Source organism: Eumetopias jubatus, unplaced genomic scaffold, assembly GCF_037043125.1.
Source record: "Eumetopias jubatus isolate StellerSeaLion01/CBP00866 unplaced genomic scaffold, mEumJub1_p1.0 scaffold_3, whole genome shotgun sequence".
Classification (NCBI taxonomy): Eukaryota; Metazoa; Chordata; class Mammalia; order Carnivora; family Otariidae; genus Eumetopias; species Eumetopias jubatus.
The window spans coordinates 137,778,724-137,805,885 of NW_028274809.1; the positions used below are offsets into that span (position 1 = coordinate 137,778,724).

Consider the following 27,162-nt stretch of genomic DNA (forward strand, 5'->3'; position numbering starts at 1 on the left):
GGGTAGAGGGGCAGGGAGAGGGACAAGCAGACTCTGCTGAGTGCAGAGCCCACATGGGTGCTCCATCCCAGGACCCAAGATCATGACCTCAGCCGAAATCAAGGGTCAGATGCTGGGGTGCATGGATGGCTCAGTTGGTTAAGCGTCTGCCTTCAGCTCAGGTCATGATCTCAGGGTCCTGGGATCAAGCCCCACATCTGTCTCCCTGCTCAGCGGGGAGCATGCTTCTCCTTCTGTCCTTCCCCACCTCTTGTGCTCACACTCTATGTGTCTCTCTCTCTCTCTCTCTCAAATAAATAAAATTTTTAAAAAAAAGAGTCAGATGCTCAACCGACTGAGCCACCAAGGTGCCCCTGGAGTCCTCGATCATTTTTAAATGTGTAAAGGAGACTTGAGACCAAAATATTTTAGAACTGCTATCCTGAATTAAGCTGCCTTTAAAAAAAACAACAACTCCAGGCTAACCACAGATTTACCTAGTTTATTTTTAACCAGCTGATGCAGGTGCTAAACCTAGTTTTTCTGCTTACATCTCTGTGCCATTTTTCTCCCCAGTGTTGTTTTGGATCGATGAGTTCATGAATGAGAGCAAAAAGTCTTGGATTGTAAAGCAGTGATTATAGACTCAAGTACCTTCTCCCTCTCAAATTCCTAAAGTACCTAGTTCACTGTATGTTCGATTAATATTTAATTAATGGATGAATGACTGAAGCTGATTGCTATCACACAGAGAGAACCTACTTGATGCCCCTGATAAATAACATGTGTGCTTGCCCCTGAGTTCACAGGTGCGTGCCAAACATGGCAGAACTCAGCCCCAGCAAGGCCAAGTGCAGTGCAGCCTGGAGGCCCAGCGATCATATACCTGTCTCCCCCATCCACAGCATGCCGCCATCCAGATTCTGTTTACCTACGAGACCCAAATCAGCAACCCTGTCTCCTCCACGACTCTTTCCTGGAGACAGTAACCCACCACGAGCATCACATTCTTACCTCATACATCAGTCTGTATCCACATCATCATCTATTTTACCTCTCAGTCTCATTCTATTCTGCACCACGGTCTTTGTAGAGTAGGTGCGTATATTTTGTTTTCCCTACAAGATCTTAGGCTTCGTGAAGGTTCTCAAAGGCCTTTTGTGGCACCCAAGAGTCTAGCATAGTGCTAAGGAAATGATAATCACTTTCATCTTAAAAGTTTACGAAAGAATTCAGACACATTACCTCACTGTGTTTTCACCAAAGCCCTATGTGTAAATTGGGAAGGCCTCAGTTTATTATCTCTACCTTACAGAGGGAGGCTTTAAAGTTAAGGAACCGGAGGTCTCCCAGCCAGTGACTGACAGAGTCAGGATGCGCCCCTGCGTCTTGGGATGACCCAGCCTGTGCTATTCACATTGTATCATGCTCCCGTTTCTCAATACATACTTATTTAATTTACCTGAAAAAAGAGCTTTGAGAAAAATAACAGTTCTAAATCCAGGTGATGAGTCAAAACATACAAGAATAAACCCAGGTCTCTTGATTCCCACGCAGGCACTTTGTTTTACAGCATTTTTCCCTCCTGCTTTTAGCTGTTAAGGTAGTCAGCTCCTGTGCTGGTTGATCTTATATGTAGTTCTCACAGCACACAAATTAGCATCACAATAATATCCATTTTCCTTCTGTCTGCCCTATGCGGCTAATCAGCAGCCACATTTACTGTGTTTTCCCAGCAAAAATGAAGGGAAACATTATAAAATAATTCAGTAAGTTCAAGCTGGGTCTATAAAATTGATTATAGTTCACATTTATCATGACTCCTTATCTTTGCTCCCCCCCCTTCTCAGTCACTTACTCATCAATCCCTCCAGAATTTACTAAGCCCCTAGGATGAGCAGAACTGCATCAGATGCTGGAGTGGCTTGCAAAAAGTAAAAGATATCCCTGCCATTAATGAGATTATCATCTCATGGGTGAAATGACACTCCTAGAGAAAAATTCTATGGTATTAGAAGTGTGAATTAGCACAGTATAAATTATTTATGGAGGCAATGAAGGAATATAGAGTAAAAAGGTTCTTATTACAGAGAGAACTTTAGGAAAGCTTCCAACAGAGGATGTCTTGAAAGAAAGATGTCATGAGCTATGTCTTCAATGTAGGATATGGTTTGGGAATATAACCTCTATCTGTAGCCCCCAAACCCAAATAATCATACAGTCAGAGCAAAAACAGTGTGCTTCCTATGCAAATGTAGCCACAAAATAAGGTTGCCTCAGTCCACCATGCCCAGCCAGCTGCCACCCCTAGGAACCTGCTACAGAGAAATTCTGGAGTCCCCACTGGTTGGTAGAGCATTTCAGGGAAGAGGATAGAATCAGAACTGGTCCAGGGCAAAATGGAGAAATGAGCCTGTACCTTCCAGCTACTATTTCCTGTGCACCTTCCCCCATGGGAAACCCAACATGCCACAGACACCACAGCCCTCTCCGACCTGCAACTCTGAGCTATGCTCTGTGTCTTCTCTCCTATGACTGCCTTCCTTTCCAAGGGCCGTGCCTTCCAAGGCTCCCCGGCTGTGCATCTCTGTACCACTTACAACTTGAGTTTGGATTAATAGTTAACCCACCGAAGTTTTACAGGTACAAAAAAAATGGGACCTCTCTCATTCTAACAGTGCGACATGGCAGTGTACCAAGCAAGCTACCGGGAAAAGACACATGTGGGAACAGGCAGACTTTGAGAGCTCCTCAGATCATGCTATGAGATTAACTGAAAAATCAAGCTACGTGTAACTCCATTCTCAATAATTCAAGAGATAGCCTAAAGAAGAGAGAAAACACCACATCACATGACTATGTCAAAAACTGAGAACACTGAATCACATTAAGACCAGATCACAAAGACCTTGGAGGATGGGCTCAGTAGTTGGTAATGGCTTGAGCATTAGGGACACTGTAGTTCTTCATTATGTAATATGATAAATGTGGTGCTTTGGGAAGGTGTGTGTAAGAGAGTCTAGGGGAAGGAGAACTGACAACCTGTAGGTCTGGATTATGTGGGTACCTGCTGCAAGCTAACTTTCCAGATACCATAACTGATTCTGCACACACACTCTAGGCCAGAGTCTCTGAAGTGAGATGTCACACGTGAGACTCATTCTCCAAGCTTTCAGGAAGAATCACCCTTTTAAAACAAATCGAAGAAAGGATGTGATCCTTTAAAGTTGAGGTTCAGTAATATGGGGCAGAGATGAATTTTTTCTTTTTATTTTTAAGATTTATTTATTTGAGGGGGGAGGGGCAGAGAGAGAGGGAGAGAAAGTATCTCAAGTAGACTCCCTGCTGAGCTGGGAGCCTAAGTCGAGGCTTGATCTCATGACCCTGAGATCATGACCTGAGCCGATGCTTAACCAACTGAGCCACCCGGCACCCTGGAATTTTTTTTTTATAATAAACCTCTGTTAGTGAGTATGTTGCTAAAAGAAACTTTTTCATTGTTGGCGAATAGTGTACTATCCACTTATTTAAAAAGAGTCAGTGGATGATAAGGTGAATTGAAGAATTTGAAAAGTTTCTCCATGACTTGTGATTCCAACAGCAAAATGAGGCTCTGATACTTTATCCATATGCCATCCTATCATTCAGATCCTATTTGGGCTCCGTAACATATTGACAGGGAAAAAAGATGGTCCATGGAAGTCAACTTGCCTAGGATGAAAGACATGAATGGGCTACCAGGTGTCACAGTGACAGGTGACAATCCATATCCTGCAAGTCAGAACTCAGCCCCTTTGCCTTTCAAGAATGCAAGATCATGATATGAAAGCACAACTTCTGGGCTACGAAACCAAAAGGAAAAGGAATGAGGGTCTGAAGAGCAAAATACCACCTTTCTAGGAATCTCTGGCAGGGCAGTTAGCTGGGCCACCAACTTCAGCAGTTCACAGCTGGTCATACTTCAGGGGGGCTCTGAGCATTTCTTCTGAGTATCATCTATTGCCTGGGACAGAACACAAGCTTTAAGCATTTTTGGAGATTTAGCCACAACAGTCAAAATACTGAAACAAGGATACGTGGCTTTATACAATAACCTTACTCAACACATTTTTTTTTTCAGATAACTCATGCCCAAGTTGAGGGAGGGGTAGAGGGGAAGTTTCTTTCCCTCTCCATCATTTCTCCACTTGGCTTTGCTGTGGGAAGTCAGCCTCAGTCTATTGGAAAGTAATAGATTTAACAAAGGCAAAGGGAGCAGCTATAAACTACTCAATTTAGTTTCATTTCAAAATAAAGACATTATTTATTTATTAGAGAGGGAGGATGGGGTGGGGGCAGAGGGGAGGAAGAGAGAATCTTAAGGAGGCTCCACACCCAGTGCAGAGCCAGATGCGGGGCTAGATCTCACGACCCTGAGATCATGACCTGAGTCAAAATCAAGAGTTGGACGCTTAACTGACTGAGCCACCCAGGTGCCCCTCAAAGTAAAGACATTTTTACTATGCGTTTAACCCTATACATCCCAGGTTCTCAGCACTAGTTGTGTATCGGTGTTACCCAGGTATTCTTTTGTTTGAATAACAGTGTTCATGTGGGGCCTGAGCATTAGCATTTTAAAAAAGTACTGATGTCAGAACCTCTGGGAATGGAGCCCATGCAATGTAATTTTTAAAAAGCACCCTAGGTGATACTAATATGCAGCTGAAGTTAAGAATAACTGCCACATAAAAAAGAAACTGGGGTTGATTATAAGGATTTTAGTTTTGGAATACCTGTCTGGCCTCAAAGAATAATGTCTCAACAGAGGAAATTTTGACTTTGAGATTAAAGAATGAAAAAAGAAAGAAAGTATCTAGGTGCAGAGAATCATCAGAGTGTGTGTGTGTGTGTGTGTGTGTGTGTGTGTGTGTGTGTTCTGTACATAGGGCATTGATATAACTTAGTGTTTATTAACTACCTTCAGGGCTGGAACATTTTTGCTAATCTGATGAAAACTCTGTCTCAAAAAAATGTACATATATGAAAATTCTGCAGATTTTAGGAATATCACAGACTTCCTAAAACCAATGTTAAGGACTTCTGGTATAGTCATAAACTTTTATAACTACTTTTATAAATAAGCAGGTAAAAAAAAAATTATCCATAAGAAATGAGAGACCTAAGTAGGAGTCGACTTTGCGCCCAAATGGCTGTGTGAACCTACATAAATTACCTAAGCTTGCTCCCCCACTCCCCAGCTTTTCCACCAAGTGAAATTTTTATCTACCCATAGGACAGTGTGGGTAATGTTTTTACAATTGTGTAAAAAAGGTCTAGAGTCAATGAATATATGTGAAAGTACTTCGAGAAGTTATGATTTATTATTAGAAATATCAAGAATTGGTCCAAGGGAAAAAAAAGAATTGATTTAAGAAGAAACATACAATTTCTTGAGTAACTGACATGTTTATCTAGCTCTCACTTTTATGGACATCTGCCTGTCAGAAGACCACAGATTATAAGGAATTTGGTAACTCTTGAGCTTTACACTTAGTATTAGAAGGATGAGTCCCAGCCCCAGTTCCCTATATACTCAATCTCTCTCTCCTCACAGTATGAAGACAATCCTGCAGCATTCACTCATGGTGCTTTCTGTCAAACTGCTAGTAAATCCATTCTAACATGAAAAAAATTCAGCATAAGTTAAAATACAAAGGAAAGATAGTAGTTCCAGAGGAAATGAAACCTATGAACCAAAATTCAGTCTTTTTCACAAGAGCCCTACAGTGTTTGTTCCTTTCCCCTCTACCTCCCACAAGACCCGAGGCCCTGGGGACTCCCACTGTCATGTTCCCTATCAGAGGACCACCACCTAGTAAGGCAACCTTCTTATTTTCCAAGGAGACACCTCAGAAGCACATACCAACCCGAGATACTAACGTGTGAAATTCTAGGATTGAGAATAAAGCATATCTTTCCCAGCCAGTGCTTCTGAGTGAAGGCTATTCACCAGACAGTGGTTAGATGTTAAGCAGGGGTACAGTAAGCAGAGCTACCCTGAAAGGAAGACACCAGCCCCAGCCTTCGTGTGCCTGGGTGTCAATGTTTCCCATTCATTTCATTGTCCAAGTCGTAATGAAAATGTGCATGGAGGCTCCAATACTGATAGTGAATCTTCACTGCTATTCACCACTCCTCAGAAAAATATATTAAGCAAAATGCAGAGTCACGTAGTTTAAGCTACTGTCTGTTTGTTCATAAAGGAAAATGCTTTATATGCAGAAATTTCAAGTGAGAGGAGATGTCAGGTCTCCAAAATCAGCTATTATCAAACAAAGCAGCCAGAAAATTAATGCACTGCAGATGGCTGTGACCGCAACCTTGGATATGAGCCAGCGTCTTCATCTCTCTTGGTAGGAGAGTGTTTTTGAACTGCTTCTTGTACCCACAAAGCTTCCCTAAATGTTCTAGTTCTCTGATGTAAAATTCTTTCCCCTCTTTTACAGAGTATTGCTCTGTCTAGTTCCTCTTTCCTATAAACCCTTGCCGACCCCTTACTAGGAGTGAGGCACTGAGAAAGAATGATATACAACAGTAGTCAGGACATTTTTGTTAAACGTAAGAAGGAATGGACCATTTAAAGAACAAATTAGTTTGATTCTTCTCCAAATCAAGGACCCGCTTTCAGACAGCCTGCTGTGCCTTCTTGCTGTATTCATTTTAAAGTGGCTCTTGAGGGGCGCCTGGGTGGCTCAGTCAGTTAAGCATCTGCCTTCAGCTCAGGTCATGATCCCAGGGTCCTGCGATCGAGTCCTGCATCGGGCTCCTTGCTCAGTGGGGAGCCTGTTTCTCCCTCTGCCTGCCGCTCCCCCTGCTTGTGCTCTCGCTCTCTGACAAATAAATAAATAAAATCTTAAAAAAAAATAAAATAAAGTGGCTCTTTATCCCTGGCAGCTAAAAGAGGGAATCTCTACTTCAGTAAGATGGCCGCATCATTGCTTTCTAACCCTGGCCACAGGAGTTGAGCCATTCTGGACAGGTGTGTGTGTGTGCGCGTGTGTGTGCTCTCCCAAACAAGGACACTCATCTGATTTCCAAATGATTGAAGAATTTGATGTTTTATATAATACTTTATTCTGGTTGAGAATAGCCACTTACATAAATCACTAAGTTGCAACAAATAGGGCAAAAGACTCTCAAGGTAGCAACTTCTTTCGCATTAAGAAAATGCACCCCCAAGAGTTAAATAACAATAATACACCTTTTTTCACAGTTATTTTATGTGTTATCATGAGTAATAGTAATGGCTGTAATTCATCACATTAGAAAAGCGATCAACAGTTCTAGCTGTACAAAATTAAAATTGATTGAGGCCCTCTGTCACCCTGGCAGAAGCTAATAATTACATCATTATTAAAATGTAGCCAATAGCCAAAACTTTTTAACTTCTTTGGTTTAAGACAAAATAGAATGAAATCAAGTTAATGTATTCAATTTGAATAATTCTGTGAGGAAGGCTACTCCCATGTTTATCTACCATTGGCAGAACAGCCCCTCTGGACTAAACTGCTTTGCATATTTGATTAATTTTATCCTCCCCACACCCATGGAGGCATGCTGGTGCCCACATCATAGGACAGATGAGGAACTGTGGGGATGAAGTAACCAGCCTGCTCAGCGGGGAGCCTGCTTCTCCCTCTGCCTGCTGCTTCCCCTGCTTGTGCTTGCTCTCCCACCCGTGTCAAATAAATAAATAAAATCTTTAAAAAATAAATATATAAAAAAGAATCAAAATTAAAGTTAAAAAATAAAAAATATATAATTGGTGAGTTACTTTAAATTCACACTAGAAAATCATATTTTCTAAAAATACCTTAAAATATGTGGAATTTTCTCTTAAATATAGAGTATTGATGGTAGGAGGTGGGTGGGGGATGGACTAGATAGGTAATGGGCGCCTGGGTGGCTCAGTTGGTGAAGCGACTGCCTTCGGCTCAGGTCATGATCCTGGAGTCCCGGGATCGAGTCCCACATCGGGCTCCCTGCTCGGCAGGGAGTCTGCTTCTCCCTCCGACCCTCTTCCCTCTCGTGCTCTCTATCTCTCATTCTCTCTCTCTCAAATAAATAAATAAAATCTTTAAAAAAATAGATAAGTAATGGGCATTAAGGAGGGCACTTGTTATGATGAGCACTGGGTGTTGTATGTAAGTGATGAATCACTGAATTCTACTCCTGAAACCAATATTGCACTGTATGTTAGCTAACTAGAATTTAAATTACAATTTAAAACAAAATTAATTACTTAATTAAATCTATGCAATTTTCATGATTGAATGTTAAATGGAACAGGAAGATCTAAATCTGCACAAAGAATACTGCATATATATATATGTATTTACATATGCATGTAAATGGAAGAAGAAACTACATAAAATGTAAATTAGAATTTCCCCTGGCTGGCAAGAATATATATTAGTATTCTTTATTCATTGTTACATTTTTCTATTTTTCAAATTTTCTGAAAAGAAAATGTGTTTACAATTTTAGGAAGGTATTTTTATAAACTATACTCAGGATAAAATGTTAGGAGACAAATAGTTATAAACTGTATATGAAATTCAATTATAAAATGTATATGAATGCTGTGTATGTGTGTTTATCTAAAATAAACAGCATCAGATTGTTAATGGTGATTATCTCTGGATGGTAGCATCATTGGTCATTTCTATTTTTGTGTGACTCTGTATTTTCTTCAATTAATAAGCGTAATGTTGTAATCAGAAAAAAATACAGCGTGAAGGGGCGCCTGGGTGGCTCAGTCCATTAAGCGTCTGCCTTTGGCTCAGGCCATGATCTCAAGGTCCTGGGATCGAGCCCTATATCGGGTCCCTCTCCCTCTGCCTCTCCCCAAGCTCGTGCTCTCTCTCGCTATCTCTATCACTATCTGTCTCTCTCTTTCAAATAAATAAATAAAATCTTTAAAAAATACAGCATGAAAAATTAAAACTAGATTTATTATACTTCTTTTTTTTTTAAGATTTATTTATTTACTTTAGAGAGAGACAGGGTGCATGAGCAGGGGTGAGGAGCAACGGGAGAGGGAGAGAGAGAGGGAAAGAAGCAGACTCCCTGTTGAGGATGGAGCTGGACAGGGGGCTCCATCTCACAACCCTGAGATCATGACCTGAGCCGAAACCAAGATTTGGACGCTTAACCAACTGAGCCACCCAGGTGCCCCCTGTAATTCTTTATAAGTAAAGGACTATCTCTATAGGGCAATATAACATACAAGTATAAGAAATCATATATTATATGTAGCTAATATATATTATATACATTTGTATGCATATTACAACTATATATAAGTAATATGTCACTACATATAACTATATATTAAATTTATATAACTACACAATATCTGTAAGTCTAAGAGAAATTTAAATTCTCACTGCAAGTATATACTGAGCTTTTAAACAATGTTGATATAGAACCCTTTGCACAGCCGCCATTACGTAGCAATGCTCCTCATGTAGACAATTCCTTAATAGTCATGTGTCATCTTCTGTCCAACTCCAGGTATATCTATGCCAATACCAGTCTTCGGCCTACAGGATGATTCCAAGGTCTTTAAGGAAGGGAGTTGCTTACTTGCAGACGATAATTTTGTCCTGATCGGCTCTTTCGTGTCATTCTTCATTCCCTTAACCATCATGGTGATCACCTACTTTCTAACTATCAAGTCACTCCAGAAAGAAGCTACTTTGTGTGTGAGTGATCTTGGCACCCGGGCCAAACTATCGTCTTTCAGCTTCCTCCCTCAGAGTTCCCTGTCTTCGGAAAAGCTCTTCCAGCGATCGATCCACAGGGAGCCAGGGTCCTATGGCAGGAGGACTATGCAGTCCATCAGCAATGAGCAAAAAGCTTGCAAGGTGCTGGGCATTGTCTTCTTTCTGTTTGTGGTGATGTGGTGCCCATTCTTCATCACGAACATAATGGCTGTCATCTGCAAAGAGTCCTGCAATGAGGATATCATCGGAGCCCTGCTCAACGTGTTCGTTTGGATCGGTTACCTCTCCTCAGCAGTCAACCCACTGGTATACACACTGTTCAACAAGACCTACAGGTCAGCCTTTTCCCGGTATATTCAGTGTCAGTACAAGGAAAATAAAAAACCATTGCAGTTAATTTTAGTGAACACTATACCGGCCTTGGCCTACAAATCTAGTCAACTCCAAATGGGACAAAAAAAGAATTCAAAGAAAGATGCCAAGAGCACAGATAATGACTACAGCATGGTGGCTCTAGGGAAACAACATTCAGAAGATGCTCCTACAGACATTATTAACACAGTGAATGAAAAGGTTAGCTGTGTGTGATAGACAAGTTGCCATAGCAACCACAGAGGGCACGCTCGGCAAATTTTCACCTATTCTGGGGAAAGAAAAGAAAATAGGGGGACTGGGAAAAAAATTAGGCCAGTCTAGTAGAACCAACAATAATATTTATATGCCTCATTTTATTCTGTCAATGAAAAAAAAAAAGCAGGGTTAAATGACACAAAATGTGCACTTCAAAAATGTTCTGACAGCATTTCAGCTGTGAGCTTTATGATACTTATTTTTAACATTGTAAATGATATGTCTTTACAATAATTAGCTTTTATTGTATGATTATAATGAGGCTATAAGTCTAAATTACTTTCTATTTCAAGTGGAAACCTTGCTACTCTGTTGTTGTTAATTGATGGCATGAGTTGGTTACCTATTGCTGTAAATAACAATAGCTACAAATAGTGAAAATTGGTTGACTATCATACAATGACCTCTTAAAGAAAAATCTTTAAAACTTACTATGCTACATATTTTGAACAACAAAAAAAGACACTAAGGAGAGTGTTATGAAATCTGTATTGCTAAGATAATTAAATGAAATACTTGACGACTTTTTCATTCCTGCTTTTTCATAGATGTCATTTGGAAATATTCACAAAGTTGCTGGCATTTGCTGCCTTTCAAGCTAATTCTTCTCAGAAGTGAAAAAGTTTTAAAATGTTATTTAATAACTACCGCTGCTTTCTCTTCTACTCTTTGTGCTTTATTCTGAATCTCCAATGTGGTCTTGTTTAGTGTTTGTTCTACTAGGTAAACTATCAAAAGGATAATTTAACATTACTAAATACGTTTCTAGAAATTGCTTCTCCTCAACAGCACCATAGCAGTGTTTGGTAACTCGCTCTTTGATGACTGCCCCGTGCATGCGCGCCTTTGAGCAGTAAGCAGTATTGATGTAACTGTGTCACGATTGAGGAATAAACTCAGGTTTTTTGCTACTGACAGCAGAACCTTAGGACGTCTCTGTAAAATGCAGGTGGCTTTCCTATTGGCCCCATTAGGTAAACTGATGCTTTCAGATCAGTCTATATTCTTTACTAAAACTGTTCAGCTTTGGCCTCACGATCATCTACTGGGTGTATACTATCTGTGAAGAAATGTCCTAGGTACTGAAGATATAAAAATTAAAAAAAGATCCCTGCCTTTAAAGAAAATGACCTAATTGGAATGGTCCTCGTCAAAAATATTAATTAACAGACATTTTGAGAATTGGTTCAAACTGTTTTCTTCTTATCTGGGTCAGAAAAAGGCTTGTTTTGACTCTGAGGGTAGTTTTCTCAGTAAGTTTCCCAATTGGTTGCCAATGAATACCCACCAAATGATCGAGGGGGGAATACTACAGGAGGTCAAAATTTGAAAGTAGTTTAGAAATACACACCTCGACTTAGACCCAACCTATCACAACCTATCACTAAAGTTTCAAGAAAATTTTGTTTTACTTCCCTAAAAACCTAATTTATTTGTTATTCACTGACACTGGACTCCCTAATAAAAAAGAGCAGTAATATAGTGTTTTGTAGAAAAGTTTGCTAAAGAGAGAAAGAGGTTAACAGCACTTAATTCACCTTGATATTACTCTAGATTAAATTATACATCCTTACTAAAATAGATGTTGGATGATATGTGGTTATAGAAGAAATACTGAAGTATTTCTATTAAATGAAAAGTAGTTTTTTGCTCTAAGCCATTTGAGAAAATATTATAGATTTGAAAACTAAAGGATGTGGGAGATGCCACTGTGGGATTTGGAAATGCTTTCAGGCTATCCAATTATATCCTTATAGATACATTGAAAGGTATGTATTTCAAAGCTAGAATTTACAGTAAACCACTTATATCAAGGCTGTGTTTTACCTGAACCACTTTAATGATAATACCATACTAACTTATAAAAATACAAATGTTAAAAAATCTCTGCTCCAATGTATTTTGCCATAGCTTATAACTCTGCACATTTCATAAAATATTAGACAAAAGATTAGATTCTACCCCATATACTCAATCCTGATCAGAATGAACATAAATACTGCCTGACAGATGTCTTCTGACTACATATATATTACAAATGTGTACGTTTTTTCTTTCCATAAATATCTATTCAAGTGTACATAGACAAACATGTATCTGTGTATATGTACAGACATGTTCTCATGCACTTTATTCGATATTTATATATTTATATGGAGAAAAAGCAAGAGTCATTAATGAAAACACTCAGTATATACACATGTTTGCATGTTTGTATCCTGTCAATTAAAATGTGAATTCACATTCTAACGTTTCTATGACCTTCCATTGCTGTCAAAGCAGATTAAAATGTAACAGAAGTATCAGCTCTTTAAATAAACTGGAAGTTCACCTAATTTTGTGGGAAGACTAACACAATTCTACGAGGGTGGTGAAAACAATGGTCCTTTATATAGTTGAGTGATCTTAAATAAACTGGTACCTTTGGACCCTTTTTCAGTCTGGGGACTTTCTGACTACTAAGGCTTTTAAAACACCCCCGCCCCGCCCCAATGAGACACAGTGCTTGAATGATTTATGGATCTGTGATTAAAAGACTCACTTCTAATCAATATTTTAAGTTGAACAGTAGATTCTTCTATATTTAAAGAAAGGAATTAAATGCCATGTAGTTAGGGAAACACTCAGTTTAGACGTACTTCATCTACTTGGCCACAGCGCCACCTCATGGTCATTTTTTAAAGTGCTACCGTAGCCAAATTGAACTAAGTTACTGTAGTGCTTTTGGCAAAGGGTGCTTCTCCCATTTGTGCATCAACAAAACATATTTATAAAGTGTTAAATTATTCTGTGCAATATATAATAAATAGAGTGAAGATCATTTTGTGTAGTGATTTTAATCAAGGTGATTCTAAAAGATTTCAAGAAAGAATGAATAATTATAAATAAAGTACACTCAAAAATCAACGTAATTTTGTGAGTTCATAGTTTTGTCTACTAAAGGGAATTACCCAAACCTTTCAGTCATCAAACTAGGAACTCTATGGATCATCCAGATATTTTGAGAGCACAAAGTCTGTGCTTCTGAGGTTCAGTGACTGAACCAGGATCTACCTGTTTGAGTTAGATTTATGATTGTGATCCAGGTTGCAGTTACCTGCAGCAGACAGATGCTCCACATTTGGTCACTATATCTGGTTCAACACAGCCTAGAAACATAGAGAACCACCACTGTACCCCCAGTGCATGCACACAGGTACTGATGGGTATGTGCGTACAGGTGTACCCCCAAGACAGGCACAGGTGCCTTCACACACACGCTACACACATTTTCACAGGAGATCATTTCAGGAATTGAAGTAAACCAAGAAAACACAGTATCATTGAATAAACTGGAAAGTTGCCCTGGCTCTTCATTTCACCTCTAAATGTAGAAAAAGTTTATGAAATAGGGACAGTAGGTATCTTTTCCAGGTGTTTATAGCTCCATGTGTTGAGTACCTACCATGTGCCAGGAATTAAGCTGGCTGCTTTGCTTGCTTTACCTAATGGAATCGTCACAGCAATCCTATAACATAGGTATTGCTATGTCTTATTTTTAATGCATAAAGAAACTGAGACTCAGGATAGTTAGTAATATGTCCAAGGTCACACAGCTGGAAAAAAAAAAGTGGCAAGTTCAAGGCTGGGGGAATCATCTGACTCTGAAGCATAAGTTCTTGTCCCTGTCCAATGTGGCATGGGGAAAAAAACACAGAATTCAGAACCAAAAGATGCAAGTTCCCATCTCAGCTTCCCTACATGCTGGTTATGTAACCTTGGACAAGTCACTTAATAACCCCGGGCCTCAATTTCACTGTCTCTAAAAATGATGGCACTAGTACCAAGGCTGACAGACAGCGTCACCTAAATGAGGTCATGGGCATTAAGGAGGACACGTGCTGTGATGAGCACTGGGTGTTATACATAACTAATGAATCATCGAATGCTACATCAAAAACTAATGATGTATTATACAGTGGCTAACTGAACATAATAAAAAATAAATTTAAAAATAAAAAGTAAATTTAAAAAAGAGAGAAAAAATGAGATCATGGCTATGGCCGTGCTTGATAACCTGTAAAGCACTATGTAAATGTAATAACTGTGTTGTTATTGAAAGAAAAAAACCCAGGGCCAGTATACATTATTAGCCATCAAAGCAAATTCCAGACAAAACTGTAAGATAGTCAATATTACTATTCAACAGCTTCTACTATCCTTTCTGTGAACATTCTCATTTTTAAAGACATTTTACTTCAGCTTTGTCCACACCATGATGCAGAGTTCCCTTCGCTGGTATTTTTTCCCGCTCACATCAAAACTTACCCATTCCATGACCTATCCTGTCGGGTTTCTCCTCTCTGCTAGAGCACTAATAAGTAATTCAAGTTGACAAACCACTGTCTATCAATGAGATCCCTTTAGTGGTCCACCATGATCATAATCCAAAAGTTAAAAACTTTAATGCCAAGAAGACCAGTTGAGAAAGAAATTTAGGGACAAGAAATATTCTCCTGGCATCCCTCAAATGACCCACAGAAAAACAAGTACCTTCAGAAACTTCATAATGTATATAAAACTTTATAATTTAACCTTAAATTTCAATCCACAATCATAATGATGATTTTGAAGAAAACATCTGTGATTTTTAAGATTTTATTCTAAACTGAGAACACTAATAATATTACTAGGCTTATCTCAAGTTTTATACTCAATGGACATTTGCCCCAGTAAATATGCAATAAGACAAAACTTTGTTAATTTTTATTATTTTTGCAGGTGGTTTGCAAAAAAAAAAAATGGTTTCCTTATTTTCCCTTAATGATATACACCCCAGTCTTCTTCCTTTTTGATATTTAATGACAGTATGTCCACCTGAGTCAACACATTATGGCAAGTTTTCACACCCAACTGGAGCCTCAGGATTTGATGTGACCTCATTGCCACAGAAGACTGAGGCAGGACAGAAGACTGAGGCAGGACACCTACGTCCAGTCTGCTACTACCGTCTGACCCTGAGCAAGTCAAAGCCTTTTTTCTTCAAGTCTATAATAAGGGACTGTAGTCAGTGATCTTTTCAAAATGTCTCTTCTGGGTCTATGCTTATCTCGATGCTAGAGAGTCCAGTCAAGTGTCTGATGAACCAAGACATGGCTTCATAAACAAAGAATATTTTGGAACAATTCTCACATTCTCTTAAATTCTTCAGATGCATTGCAAATAAATGACAGCTATAACTTTTATATGGGAATCTTAGAAGAAAAATCAAATTGTTATGGATCCAAAGAGCTTCTAATACAGGAGACCAAGTGTCAGATATCAACACAAATGATTCCTACTTTTGCATTTTTCTCACCATCAGCATCATTTTTGCACATTTTCTAGCTGGTACAAGATATCAGGTTATTCTTTTTACCAGCCCCCAGGTTCCCTAAAGAACAAGTGCTCTCACTATTCAAGTTCAATTTCCTTGAAAATTTAAAAGCTCAAAAAGATTGAGATATCATGGTGCAGCAAGGATCTCCTTTATTTAAAGCTAGATTTTTGCTGAAAGTGCACCAAGGTCACTTAAGTTTTTATTTATAGTTAAGAGTACAACATCTTTAAAGGTGTTTATTCTGGCTTCTAGAGAACAGCACAATTTGTACTTCCTGTCCTACATTTATTTCAGATATTGAAAGGTAATAATATGCCATTATTCAGATGATCTTGTCTTAGTTGGGGTGACCCCAAGTACAGAGCCAAGACAAGAACTTAAGTGCAGATCATTTATGTGGCGCATGATCCCAAGAAGCAGACAGAGTTAGGGAAGAGGTAAAGTCTATTTAAGGGTATGGTATTAAGGATACTACAGACAGTTAGGAGTCAATTCCATTAGCAGCAGCAACAGATGACTTGGAACTCTTCATTACAGCTGGAACTAAAATCAAAGGCGGGCCAAAAGCCCCTGGTTGAGAGCTTGCATGAATGTTTTACCCAGTCGGTGATTAACCATGGTCTCAAAAATCAATATGCGGGGTGCCTGGGTGCCTCAGTCGGTTAAGCGTCTGCCTCCCGCTCAGGTCATGATCTCAGGGTCCTGGGATCGAGCCCCACTTAGTGCTCCCTGTTCAGCCGGGAGTCTGCTTCTCCCTCTCCCTCTGCAGCTCCCCCTGCTTGGGCTCGCTCTCTCTCACTCCCTCTCTCTCTCTCTCAAATAAATAAATAAAATCTTTAAAAAATCAATATGCATCCTCAATAGAAAGTGGTGTTATTATGGTTAGTAACAATATTTAAATGAACATACATTCATATTGTACAATCACGTCTAAACTGATTACTAAAGGCCTAGGATCAGCAAACCCATTTCCTGGAGAATGAAAGTTGATAATTCCTTTCAGCTTTGCTAATAAGGTTCTGGTTAGCCATTATCGTTCCCACACGAGATGCAGAAGACCTAGAAAAGCTCTCCAACGTCCTAATATGTAAATGACAAATTCTCTGTATGAGTTCTACTTATTTAGCCTAAGTAATAGTTCTAGACTACTGAAATATAAGGAACAAAAAGAAACACATTCAATAAATTTAAGAGCTAGAGGAGCTTCAACATCATCTGATCCAAGCTTCTCATTTAGCAGAAATGGTGATAAAGAACCAGGGAAATGAGAGAAATTATGCAAGTTCACCTGGCCAAGCACATCAAAGCCAGCAACAGGATCCAGGCCTCACATCTTCCAAATTCTATTTTTCTCCTTTTATATGATCTAAAAAGGGCCCATTGGTCTATGGTTTGTATGGCTTATTTATTCATATAACCAAAAATATATTTAAATCAGGTTGAGAGACCAGCACTGCAAACTCATTTATTCTCTCCTTATGTTTGTTAGTGAGGGTCTACTACATGTATCTTATACCTCAGACATCGTTGAAGTGTGGGAAATCTCAAGAGGAAATTACTCCTTAAAAAATAATAAAAATAACATGTTTGGTGAGGAATTATCCTGTCCTCTTTACAAAATTTATGTTTACTTTGCTGAACCCACTGGCTTTGTCACAAATTGACCTAATTAATATGTGGATAACTTAACACACTTACTCAGTGATGCTTCTTAGGAGACTGCATCCAAAAGAAGCCCCCGAGGCAATGCCTGCTGATGTTTCCACAGCTGTAGACCCTAGTGAAAAGCAGATTCACGTGGGTCACTGGCAAAAGTGTTAAGAATATAGAATTTGGAAGTTAGTTTTAAAGCGGGAAAAATTAAAATTAGATATAATGTTCAATATCACTATCTCTAGGGTCTACTATCAATATTCTGCATTCTACAACACAGGTTCACATGGGGTATATAAAGAAGAATATCCAAGAGATGGAAATTGAGTCAACAGAGATAAGCAATCTAAGAAGAATTTTTTTAAGAGGAAAAAAATTAAAAAGAAATAAATTCAAAACTAATTTGCTCAGCATGTACACATTTAATAACATGTCTCTCTGGTACACTGAAAATGAGAAATATCTGTAAGTATTTAATTTCTAAAAATGAGATGGTGGGTCTTTTTCTGAATTAGCAGGAAATAGGAAATGTTAGTTATTCATGAGTGATTATGAGTTTGACAAATTTAATTAAACTAAACATATTCAAGACTGAAGAGCAAGAAGAGTGATTTGCATGAAAATGTCACGCTATTCTGAGCCTTTAGTTCACCAGAGAACTTGTCTTTGATAAATTCATCCCTATACTTGTCTACAGTAGAATGTGGATGCTCTGACTCACATTTGGTCCTCCATCTGTCCACCAGATAGACCTGACCAACAAGCACCACTCAAAAAGAATAAATCTTGTCAACCTTAGAATTATAATGATAATCATGAGGCAAGTACCATGTTATTAAATTTATGTTAAGCACAATAAATAAAACATTGAAACCATAGGTGCATTTAGGTAATATTCTACTTTAAGAAATTTGCTTAATGAATTTGAATTTGAAATACAAATTTAAGGGGCACCTGGGTGGCTCAGTCGGTTAAGCGTCCAACTCTTGGTTTCAACTCAGGTCATGATCTCAGGGTCGTGAGATGGAGCCTTGCGTCGGGCTCTGCAGGGAGTCTGCTGGAGGTTCTCTCCTTTCCCCTTCTCTCCTTTTCCTCCTTACTCCTCCCCCTGCTCACGCTCTCTCTTCTCTCTAAAAATAAATAAATCTTAAAAAAAAAAAGAAATACAAATTTGAACTTGCCAATGAATTTGAAAGACAAATTATTTCCCCCTTGGAGAAGAGTATTTTTTATTTGAATTCACTAATAACTTGTGTTGCTACTTGTTCTACTTGCTTCTAAGAATTCAGGTAAAGTACAGTTAGCAACTAGGAGGTAGATGATAATGTGCATATAAACATAAATTACAATGTCTTGATATTTTTTTGAAATAGTGAAATTAAACCCAGAACCACCCAATCTACCTTCCCTCTCAGTAAGAAGGAAAGCAGAAGGAGGAATGCAAAAGGAAGACACTGATGTTACTATTTATTGAGCAACTATTTTGTACTAAGGGCTTTCACATATGTAAGCACAGTAATATGTCTCTCTGTATCTCATTGTAACCAGTGAGGAACCTGTGTCTCAAAGGGAGATTTGCCCAATTTGCCTCAACTAAGGAATAGAACCAGAATTCAAGTTCAGATCTGTGTGACTGTTAAGTTTTTACCATTTCCTATTTCCACTACAACAAAAACCAGAAAACATCTACAAAGGGTCAAATAGCATATATTTTAGGTTTTGTGGACCATACGATCTGTCACAACCATTCAGCTCCGCTGCTGTAGTCTGAAAGCTGACATAGACAATAAGCAAACGAGAAGACGTGGCTGTCTCCCGTTAAAACTCTATTTACAAAAACAGGGGGCAGGACAGATTTGGCCCTTGGGCAATCACTAGCCATTTCTAGTCTACACTGTCCAGCGTCAGTAATAATTACAACAAAGACAACAACTAATAACATATTCTACCATCACAACTATTCATTTGAACCCTTATTGAATGCTAAGTATTGTGTTCCGTCCTTTAATACATCATTTCATTTAATTTTTACAGTATCAACACTACATTCTGTATATAGGAAAACTAAGGATTAAGGGACTTGCCCAAGCTCACATATAGTAAATGGTGGAGCTGGATTTTGAATCAACAACCATATTCTCAGCCACTTGCTCTGTTTCTTCCCTACCCCAGATATGTAAGAGCACATCTCCATTATGCCGGCATTATGTCCAAGACTGCCCAGCCTAAGTTAAATCAAAGAAAGAAGCTCAACAGAACTCTAACCTTGTTTAAGGGACAGCTCCTCCTAAATTCCCTAACCTACAGTGCAGAGCAGATTAGACGTTGCTGAATAAACATAATCTTAACCTGTAAGTATAGTTCATCATCGATATGATTAATTCTTACATAAAGGATCTTTCTTGATCTTAAAAGATACAGTCACCATATGTTGATTGCTGTCTCTTCTCTTGGCTCACCTTCATGCCCAGAAAAATGTACCTAACATTAATTTCCTCCTAATGAAGGCTAAAATGAATAAACCCTACCTCCTTCATACCAGTCGAATGATGCTCAAAAAGAAATTTCTGATGCTTCCTTTCTACTTCTTGCACTAATGAATTAAAGAATGAATTTGAACTGAGAAAAAAATACTATTTAAATTGAGTGTTAGACATACTGGTTTGTTGAAAAACCTCCTCAAGGTCCTTCAGAGAACATGGAGTTTATTGTCAGGAGACACATAGGAATGAGTAAGCAGTAATCACAAATGTCAAAGAGACCTCACAGAAGCCCAGAAAGACAAGCCCAGTTTCATACCAATTCTAGGGCCTGAGGTGACACAGGTACTACTAGATCTTCCACTTGATCATCCATGGTACCCAGCTACTCCCTCTCACCTGCCTCTCTCTGTGCCTCTTTCACTTTTCCTGTGCCTCCCACTTGGCTTCCTTCTAGCTTCTCTTTACTTGTAACACCCTCACTCATGGTCCGCCATGACCTCCCTCTACTTCATGGGTTTCCATCTTCTACACCTGCTACTACTTACTGGATCTTTGCTATACTCTTCTGTTCAGATTCCTAAAAGATGGTGATCAAGTTGGTCCAGATTCTCCCTATTTAGGCAGAGATTTTGTTCTGAGCCCCTCTTATAGTCCACTACCACCGTATGGCCAGATGTCATTCCCGATCCAATTAGCTGTGTGGTCTGTGCAGAATGCACACTCCAACTCCCACTGGATCCCTGAGAGAAGAAGAATTTTCACACAAGGGTTTAAGAAATGTCCAGCACTGTGTCTAGTCAGCACCTTACAGGAGAAGGTAAAGAATCTACGGACTTACTACTCTGGTAAGGAAAGCCATCTCTTTCAAATAGCACTCCCATTTCTCACCTTACATTTTTTCCCTTGTAATACAACTATTTCCAATTTCCCATCTGTTACCTCATCCATAAAAAAGAATAGTCACATTTTAAAGAGTGTTACCAAAAAGGGAGCCAGCCAATTTTCTTTTATGGGGCAATCTGTAAAACAGTCATTGCTAAATAATACAGAAGCTTAAATACAAAATCCAGGAAATACAATGGACAGGAGATGAGCCAAACTCAGTGAGGCTTTTCCAATACTTGCCCTGGGAACTGTGATGTGATGACCTCTACAAGCAACACAGTGTACTGTGATTAGAATAGCCATGCTACAATCTAAAGAAAATTAGATAATTCAGAAGGAAAAACCTGCCAAGCCTCAATAGAGGAGAAAATCATTATCATCCAATAATAGAGGAGAAAATCATTTAGTAGCTGATTTGGAAACATTTAGGTTATTGGGCTAACAAAGTCCTCCAACCATCTGACCCCCGATATTATGAAGACATACCTAGGAGAAGAAAGGCACAGAACGACACAAGTAGCCTGCAGCCCTCAGTAGGATGCCCAGTTTGTACCCGTGATCAGAGAAGAGCATGGATTCAATTATTTGTAAACCAGAACTCTAAGAAGAAATGAGGGAATTAACTATAGGATGTTAATAAAAATAAGTTGATAAAATATCTTCCCCTGCAATGCAGCAAGAATTATTTGAGTTATTCCATATTCCTTAGATTCACAATAACAACAAGTTACATCAGAGGGCTTGGAGGCTTTATTTTAGTGAATATTGTACTGATTCACAGTTCCTGGTTAGGCCACTACGGGAAGTTGTATTTTAAATCTAATGGTAAAAGATTTAGGAAAATGTTAGAAAGGACATGAGCTCAAGAGTTACATAGACAGATTCTGCCTCTACTATTCACTGGCTGTGTGAGAAAATACTGAACTTTTGTGAGCCTCATCTGTTAAATGGGGATGATAATATCTTGTGGAGTTATAAGAATTAGAGATAGATCATTGAACAGCATTGGACCTATTCTAGATGATGACTATTAACATTACCACCTAGAGAGGAAAGATGCAACTCTACTTGTTAGGAGGACCCACCTGACTGTCTCCTGCACAAAGGAGAACAAAAATGAAAGCAAAGGGACCTCTAGAGCTAACAAGTCACAGGCAGAAATTACACATGAGATCTGGCAAGCATCTCAACCTAATCTATCCCCATCTGGTTTTCACTTGGTGTTTATATAATAAGGTGAGTTATCAAGGAAAAAAGCAATCAGCTATTGTTCGGGGCTCTCTCACCAGTAGGGATTTAAAAAGAGTCAATCTCCTTTCCCTATCTCCATCTGTCTCTAAAGGTCTGAAGGTTCCCTCCCATGAGGGGGCTGGTGAATAGGCCTGTTTCAGACCCACCAAGGTCATGCCTACCAGAAGAAGAGAAGACAGAACTAATGCTTTAAACTGCAGGTGGGGATGATGGTCTGCACCACAGTTTCCCTGAGATTTGGAAAAGTACAGGTTGAACATTTCTACAAGTGAGAAAGAGCTGACCTCTACCCCATCCACAGCCCTGGGACTTGGTAAGGCTTCTGTTGGGCTGCCAGTGAATGGCAGAGAACAGAAAAGCAGATGCTTTGGCAAGGAGCTCCAGGCCTGATGCAGGCATCGAGGGCATAATCTTCCCCACCCTCCCTCCTCAGCACAGCCGTAGCCACAAGCATCTCCAAGTTTCTGGACTATGACCTTTGGATTCTTACAAAGTAAAGAATGGACTCCCTAGCAACAGTGACCAAAATGGACTTTTCTTCAACCTTGGGGGGGAGGGGGGGAAGATGGTGCAGGGAGAGGAACTCAGGCCCAAATTTATTTTTATTTAGAAAAATAAGTAATTTGGGTTTTTTGTTTTTTGTTTTTGTTTTTTTTTTTTTTGCTCTTGAGGCTCATTATATAAAGTAGCAATAAGAAGGAAGAATGAAGGAAAGTTCCATTTCCTTTTTCAAGTCTGCCCTTTGATGATATAATAGACTATTAGTCTTTTTTTTTTTAAGATTTTATTTATTTATTTGAGAGAGAGAGAGAATGAGAGATAGAAAGCACGAGAGGGAAGAGGGTCAGAGGGAGAAGCAGACTCCCTGCTGAGCAGGAAGCCTGATGTGGGACTCGATCCCGGGACTCCAGGATCATGACCTGAGCCGAAGGCAGAATAGACTATTAGTCTTGCCTGCCTGTGCAGAAAAAGGACTCATTCCATTCTCGTGAAGCCATCCCTGGGCAGAACAATCCTGTTCTAATAGAGGAATTCTTGTACCACTGGCTGACATTTTCTTGGCACTAGCTGTCCGGCAACCTCAGCTCTCCAAAATAGAGTTATGAAGAGAAATGAGTGAAAAGGGCCTCTAAGTAGCCAAAGTAACCTCCATCAAGGCCATCAACACAAGTCTGTTCTTTATTCCATAGAAAATGCCCTCAAACCCCAAAGCAGAGTCAGTCTATGTAAAAAGCAACATTATGTCCTCCACACCACACATAAACATCAGGATTGCTGTGAGGATCAGAAGATGAGGTGCTCTTGATGACTATTGTCTGGTTTCTTGTCACAAAACTGATTAGGAACTGAAGAGGGAAAAAGGCAGGAAATAGGATCTAAAGAACAGCTCATGTATGTGGCTCCATGGCCAAGGGGTAGGCAGTAAAACTGTAAAGTGGGTAGTAGAAGAAAATCACCTTAGGTCTAACAGTTTCTTTCTGCTACAAATCCTATGTGCTTCAAAGGCCCCCAAACAACAGTTTTCAGCTTCCAAAATCCCTGGCAAGTTGGCTTAAAGTGCAGATTTCACTTACGAGTACTCCTGGAATTCTCCTTGGGGCCATCTAGGGCCGCAGGAACCTGAAGTGTTTTGAGACCTTGGGTAATTTCTGTAACAGTAAGTCCTTGGACCACTTTTCAGAAACACTGAATGGAAGATATGACTGCACCCCTCGTAATTCATGCCTTTAAATAAGGTTTATTAAAAATGTACTGGGTCCCAAGCTGGATGCCAGGAATACAGAGATGATGGAGTCATGGTCTCTGCCCTCAGGATTCCCACAGCCTAGGTGGAGTTATAGACAGGGAGATAAAATCTGCAATAATGCCATCAGTACGGTGCTGGCACATATTTATACATATATCAGCCACACTGGCAACACACAGAGAACAAGAAATTCTACCTTGGCGGAGCTGAGAAGCTTTCACTGGTGAGGAGATGTTTGAATTGCATCATGAACAAGTGTGAATTCAACAAGTTGACCTGAGGGAAAGGCCTTTAAATCACAGATGAGCTCGGGGGTTGGAAAAGCGAGGACACTCAGTGAACTGGAAGTCTGACCTAGAGAGTGGAGGGAGAGAGGAACAGCAGATGAGGTAGAACTGGACAGGTAGGGGCCAGGTCAAAGAGAACCCTGAATTGCAAACTTCTCATGTGAGGACTCTCTCCTGTGGGCAGAGGGGAGCCATTGACAGAATTAGTGAAAAAATAACATGTAATCACATTTGTACCTTTGACCTTTCGGGTGCCGGTAGAGAGCTCACTATTGAAGGTGGAGGCATTGAAGGTGAAGGTGCTGACAGATTGAACTGTGTAAGCTTGAGCCTTATCTAAAGCAATTAAGTAGCAAGGGTGGAGAAGCCCAAAATTTGAAATGCGCTAATATAAAGAGTAAATTAGAGATGGGAGGACTATAGCATCAAGCCCGCCGGAACTATTATGCACCACACACACAGTCTTTAACTGTAAGCCCAAAATCCTTTATCCTCAATTCCAAAGCCAAAAAGCTCTAAAAGCTAAAAAATAATTCTTAATAACAGATGTGGCAGCAAAACCTGACCTGACCTAGAGTCATTTATGACAAAACCTGCCCTGACCTGATATGAGACTATGCATAATTTTTAGTTATTCCACTTAGTATGACTATTTGTAGGTTTGCCGCAGAAATATTAAAGGATATGATTCTGGGGAGCTGTTCTAGCTGCTGCTGGTGATGTTACAGAATGTGTGGTTCAGGGTCCAGATTTCCATTTTAAAATCAGAACAATCTGAATTCATGAACACATTTGGCCCCAAGAGTTTGGGGTAAAGGGTTGTGGTCCTATGAAACCAGAGCCAAAAGCCTGTCCTGGGGGCACCTGGGTGGCTCAGGCAGTTAAGCGTCTGCCTTCGGCTCAGGTCATGATCCCAGGGTCCTGGGATCAAGCCCCGCATCGGGCTCCTTGCTCAGCGGGGAGTCTGCTTCTCCCCCTCCCTCTGCCTGCTGCTCTCCCTGTTTGCGTTCTCTCTCTCTCTCTCTGTCAAATAAATAAATAAATAAATAAATAAATAAGCAAGCAAGCGAGCCTGTCCTGACCTAAAGCAGTCACAGCATCAGAGAGAAAAAGAGAGCAACAACACTTGGACATGAACGTGACGGAGAGAAAGAAATCCCATCTCTGGCTTGGGTCTAGGACAATAAAGACTATCACCATCCAGAATGAAGAAGAAGGAATCAAAAGATTAAGGAACACTTTATAGGAGTTCAGGAATCTTCCAATTCAAATTATTCATTTTCTAAAAGGTTGTTTAAATGGGTACATTACAAATAATCTGAACATCCATGTGTCTGGAATATCTCAAACCTCTTCAAACCTAGATTAATGAAATCAAAACAATAATTCCTTACATTGCTGTGTGCTTTAGAACTTACAGAGCACTGCCCTATAACTATGGCACTTAGCCATCTGAACAACCCCAAGGCATTTTTGTGTGCATGTACTCATAGACTTAGCTAAACTTTAATTTCAAAAAGAAAAGCAGTCAGTTTATTTTTGCATATGTAATGTTTCAAGACATATACTCAATATCAGAAAGGACTCTGGTATAGGGAAAGGTTTGATAATGTGGGGGAAAGGAATCTATAGAGCCACATGAAGTCTAATTAGTGTACTTCCATATCAGTGTGGAAAATGTTCAGATCCATACTGAATCCATCAAATAGTGCAGCATTATAGGACTGCTGTAGGAGAAAAAGAAAGCAGGCTGTACCTGTCTCCACTCAAGCATTCTATCACTATTTACTTTCAATCAGCAAATTTTTCTCCCTTCCAAAAAAAAAGTACGATAATCTATAATTGTACATCTACTAACCTCAATTGTATTTATATCTCAATCTCCTGAGTCAATAACAAATTTAGTTGTTCATTCTTGATTGCATTTTTCTTTATAATCCTATATTTACCCAATGGTTCCATGGCACTTTGCTGTGTCCTTGCCAACTGTAGATGCTAAATATTTGTCTCAATTAACGTACATGTCTGATAAAGCTCATGTTAAGACTACATACACATTGCCCAAATGAGGGGAAATGTGTCTTTGACAAAAGTTATCAGTAACTTTTTTTACTATTATGCAAGTAACATAAGACTATATTGTTGTTGTAAAAGATTCAAATATACAGCAGCACACAGCAAAATGAGAAGGTTCATTTAGGCTCTCCTACTTCATGCCACTGACAATAGTTTGATGTAAGTCATTCATTCTCCACACTCTCTCCTATGCTCCAAGAGTAGTTCAAATGGAGAACTCAATTGTTTTGCCTTTTAGGTTCTCATTCTCTCTCTCTCTTTCTCTCTCTCCTTCCCTCCGTCTCTCTGTCTCTCTCTCTCTCTCAGTATATTTAATATCTTCTCCATCAGGAACCTGTGTTGGCTCAGTCTTCAAAATATATCCATCACCCCACACTGTTACCCAGAAAGTTCTATACAATCTTATCTCTCTGAGCTCATCTTCCGTAACTCTCCTGGCTCTGCACAGCCACACTGGCTTCCCAGCTATTCTCAAATGTGTCAGATCTGGGGCCACTTAGGGTCTCCGGAATGAACACAATTCCACCAATACCTTAATTTTAGCCCTGGAGCCTCATTGTAGATGCCTGACCTCTAGAAAGGAGAAGGTAATAAATTTGTGTTGTTTAAGCCGCTAAATGTGTGAGGATTTGTTACATAAGTAATAGGAAACAAATACATAATCTGCCTTTCTTTTATAGTAGCCCCAGGCAAGCACCCCTTCTAGACACAAGTGGTAAAAGTACTTCCAACTCTGAAATTTTACTAACCTTCCAGTGAATGTGTGGATTGATTGCTTCTTTACTTATTTTCTTATGTATTTGTTTATGCTGGTATAATATATAGCAACTGGTAACATAGCCTATTTAGTAGACATAATGCATAGAAAAACAGACATTCAAATAGAGAAAGGGCAGAGATCTAAAACAAATTTTTTTTATTGATCCAGAAGTTACTGAAAATCTCCCATGGGCCAGACACCATAACCACGGCAGATACTGAGTCCCTGAGAGTACAAAGGACACTAATTCATTCAATGACTGAATTCATGACTATGGTTATTGAT

General features: G+C 39.4%; 1 protein-coding gene across 2 annotated transcripts in view; it reads left to right on the forward strand.

Annotated features, from left to right (window-relative positions):
* The window catches only part of HTR2A (5-hydroxytryptamine receptor 2A), a 55,418-nt gene extending 42,231 nt beyond the window's left edge, over positions 1-13,187 (forward strand). For both annotated transcript variants that reach the window (XM_028107735.2, XM_088021841.1), the window contains one exon: positions 9,535-13,187. In XM_028107735.2, coding sequence (XP_027963536.1) covers positions 9,535-10,334 — 800 coding nt within the window. In that variant the 3' untranslated portion in view covers positions 10,335-13,187. The remainder of the gene's footprint in view (positions 1-9,534) is intronic.
* Positions 13,188-27,162: the final 13,975 nt, after the last annotated feature.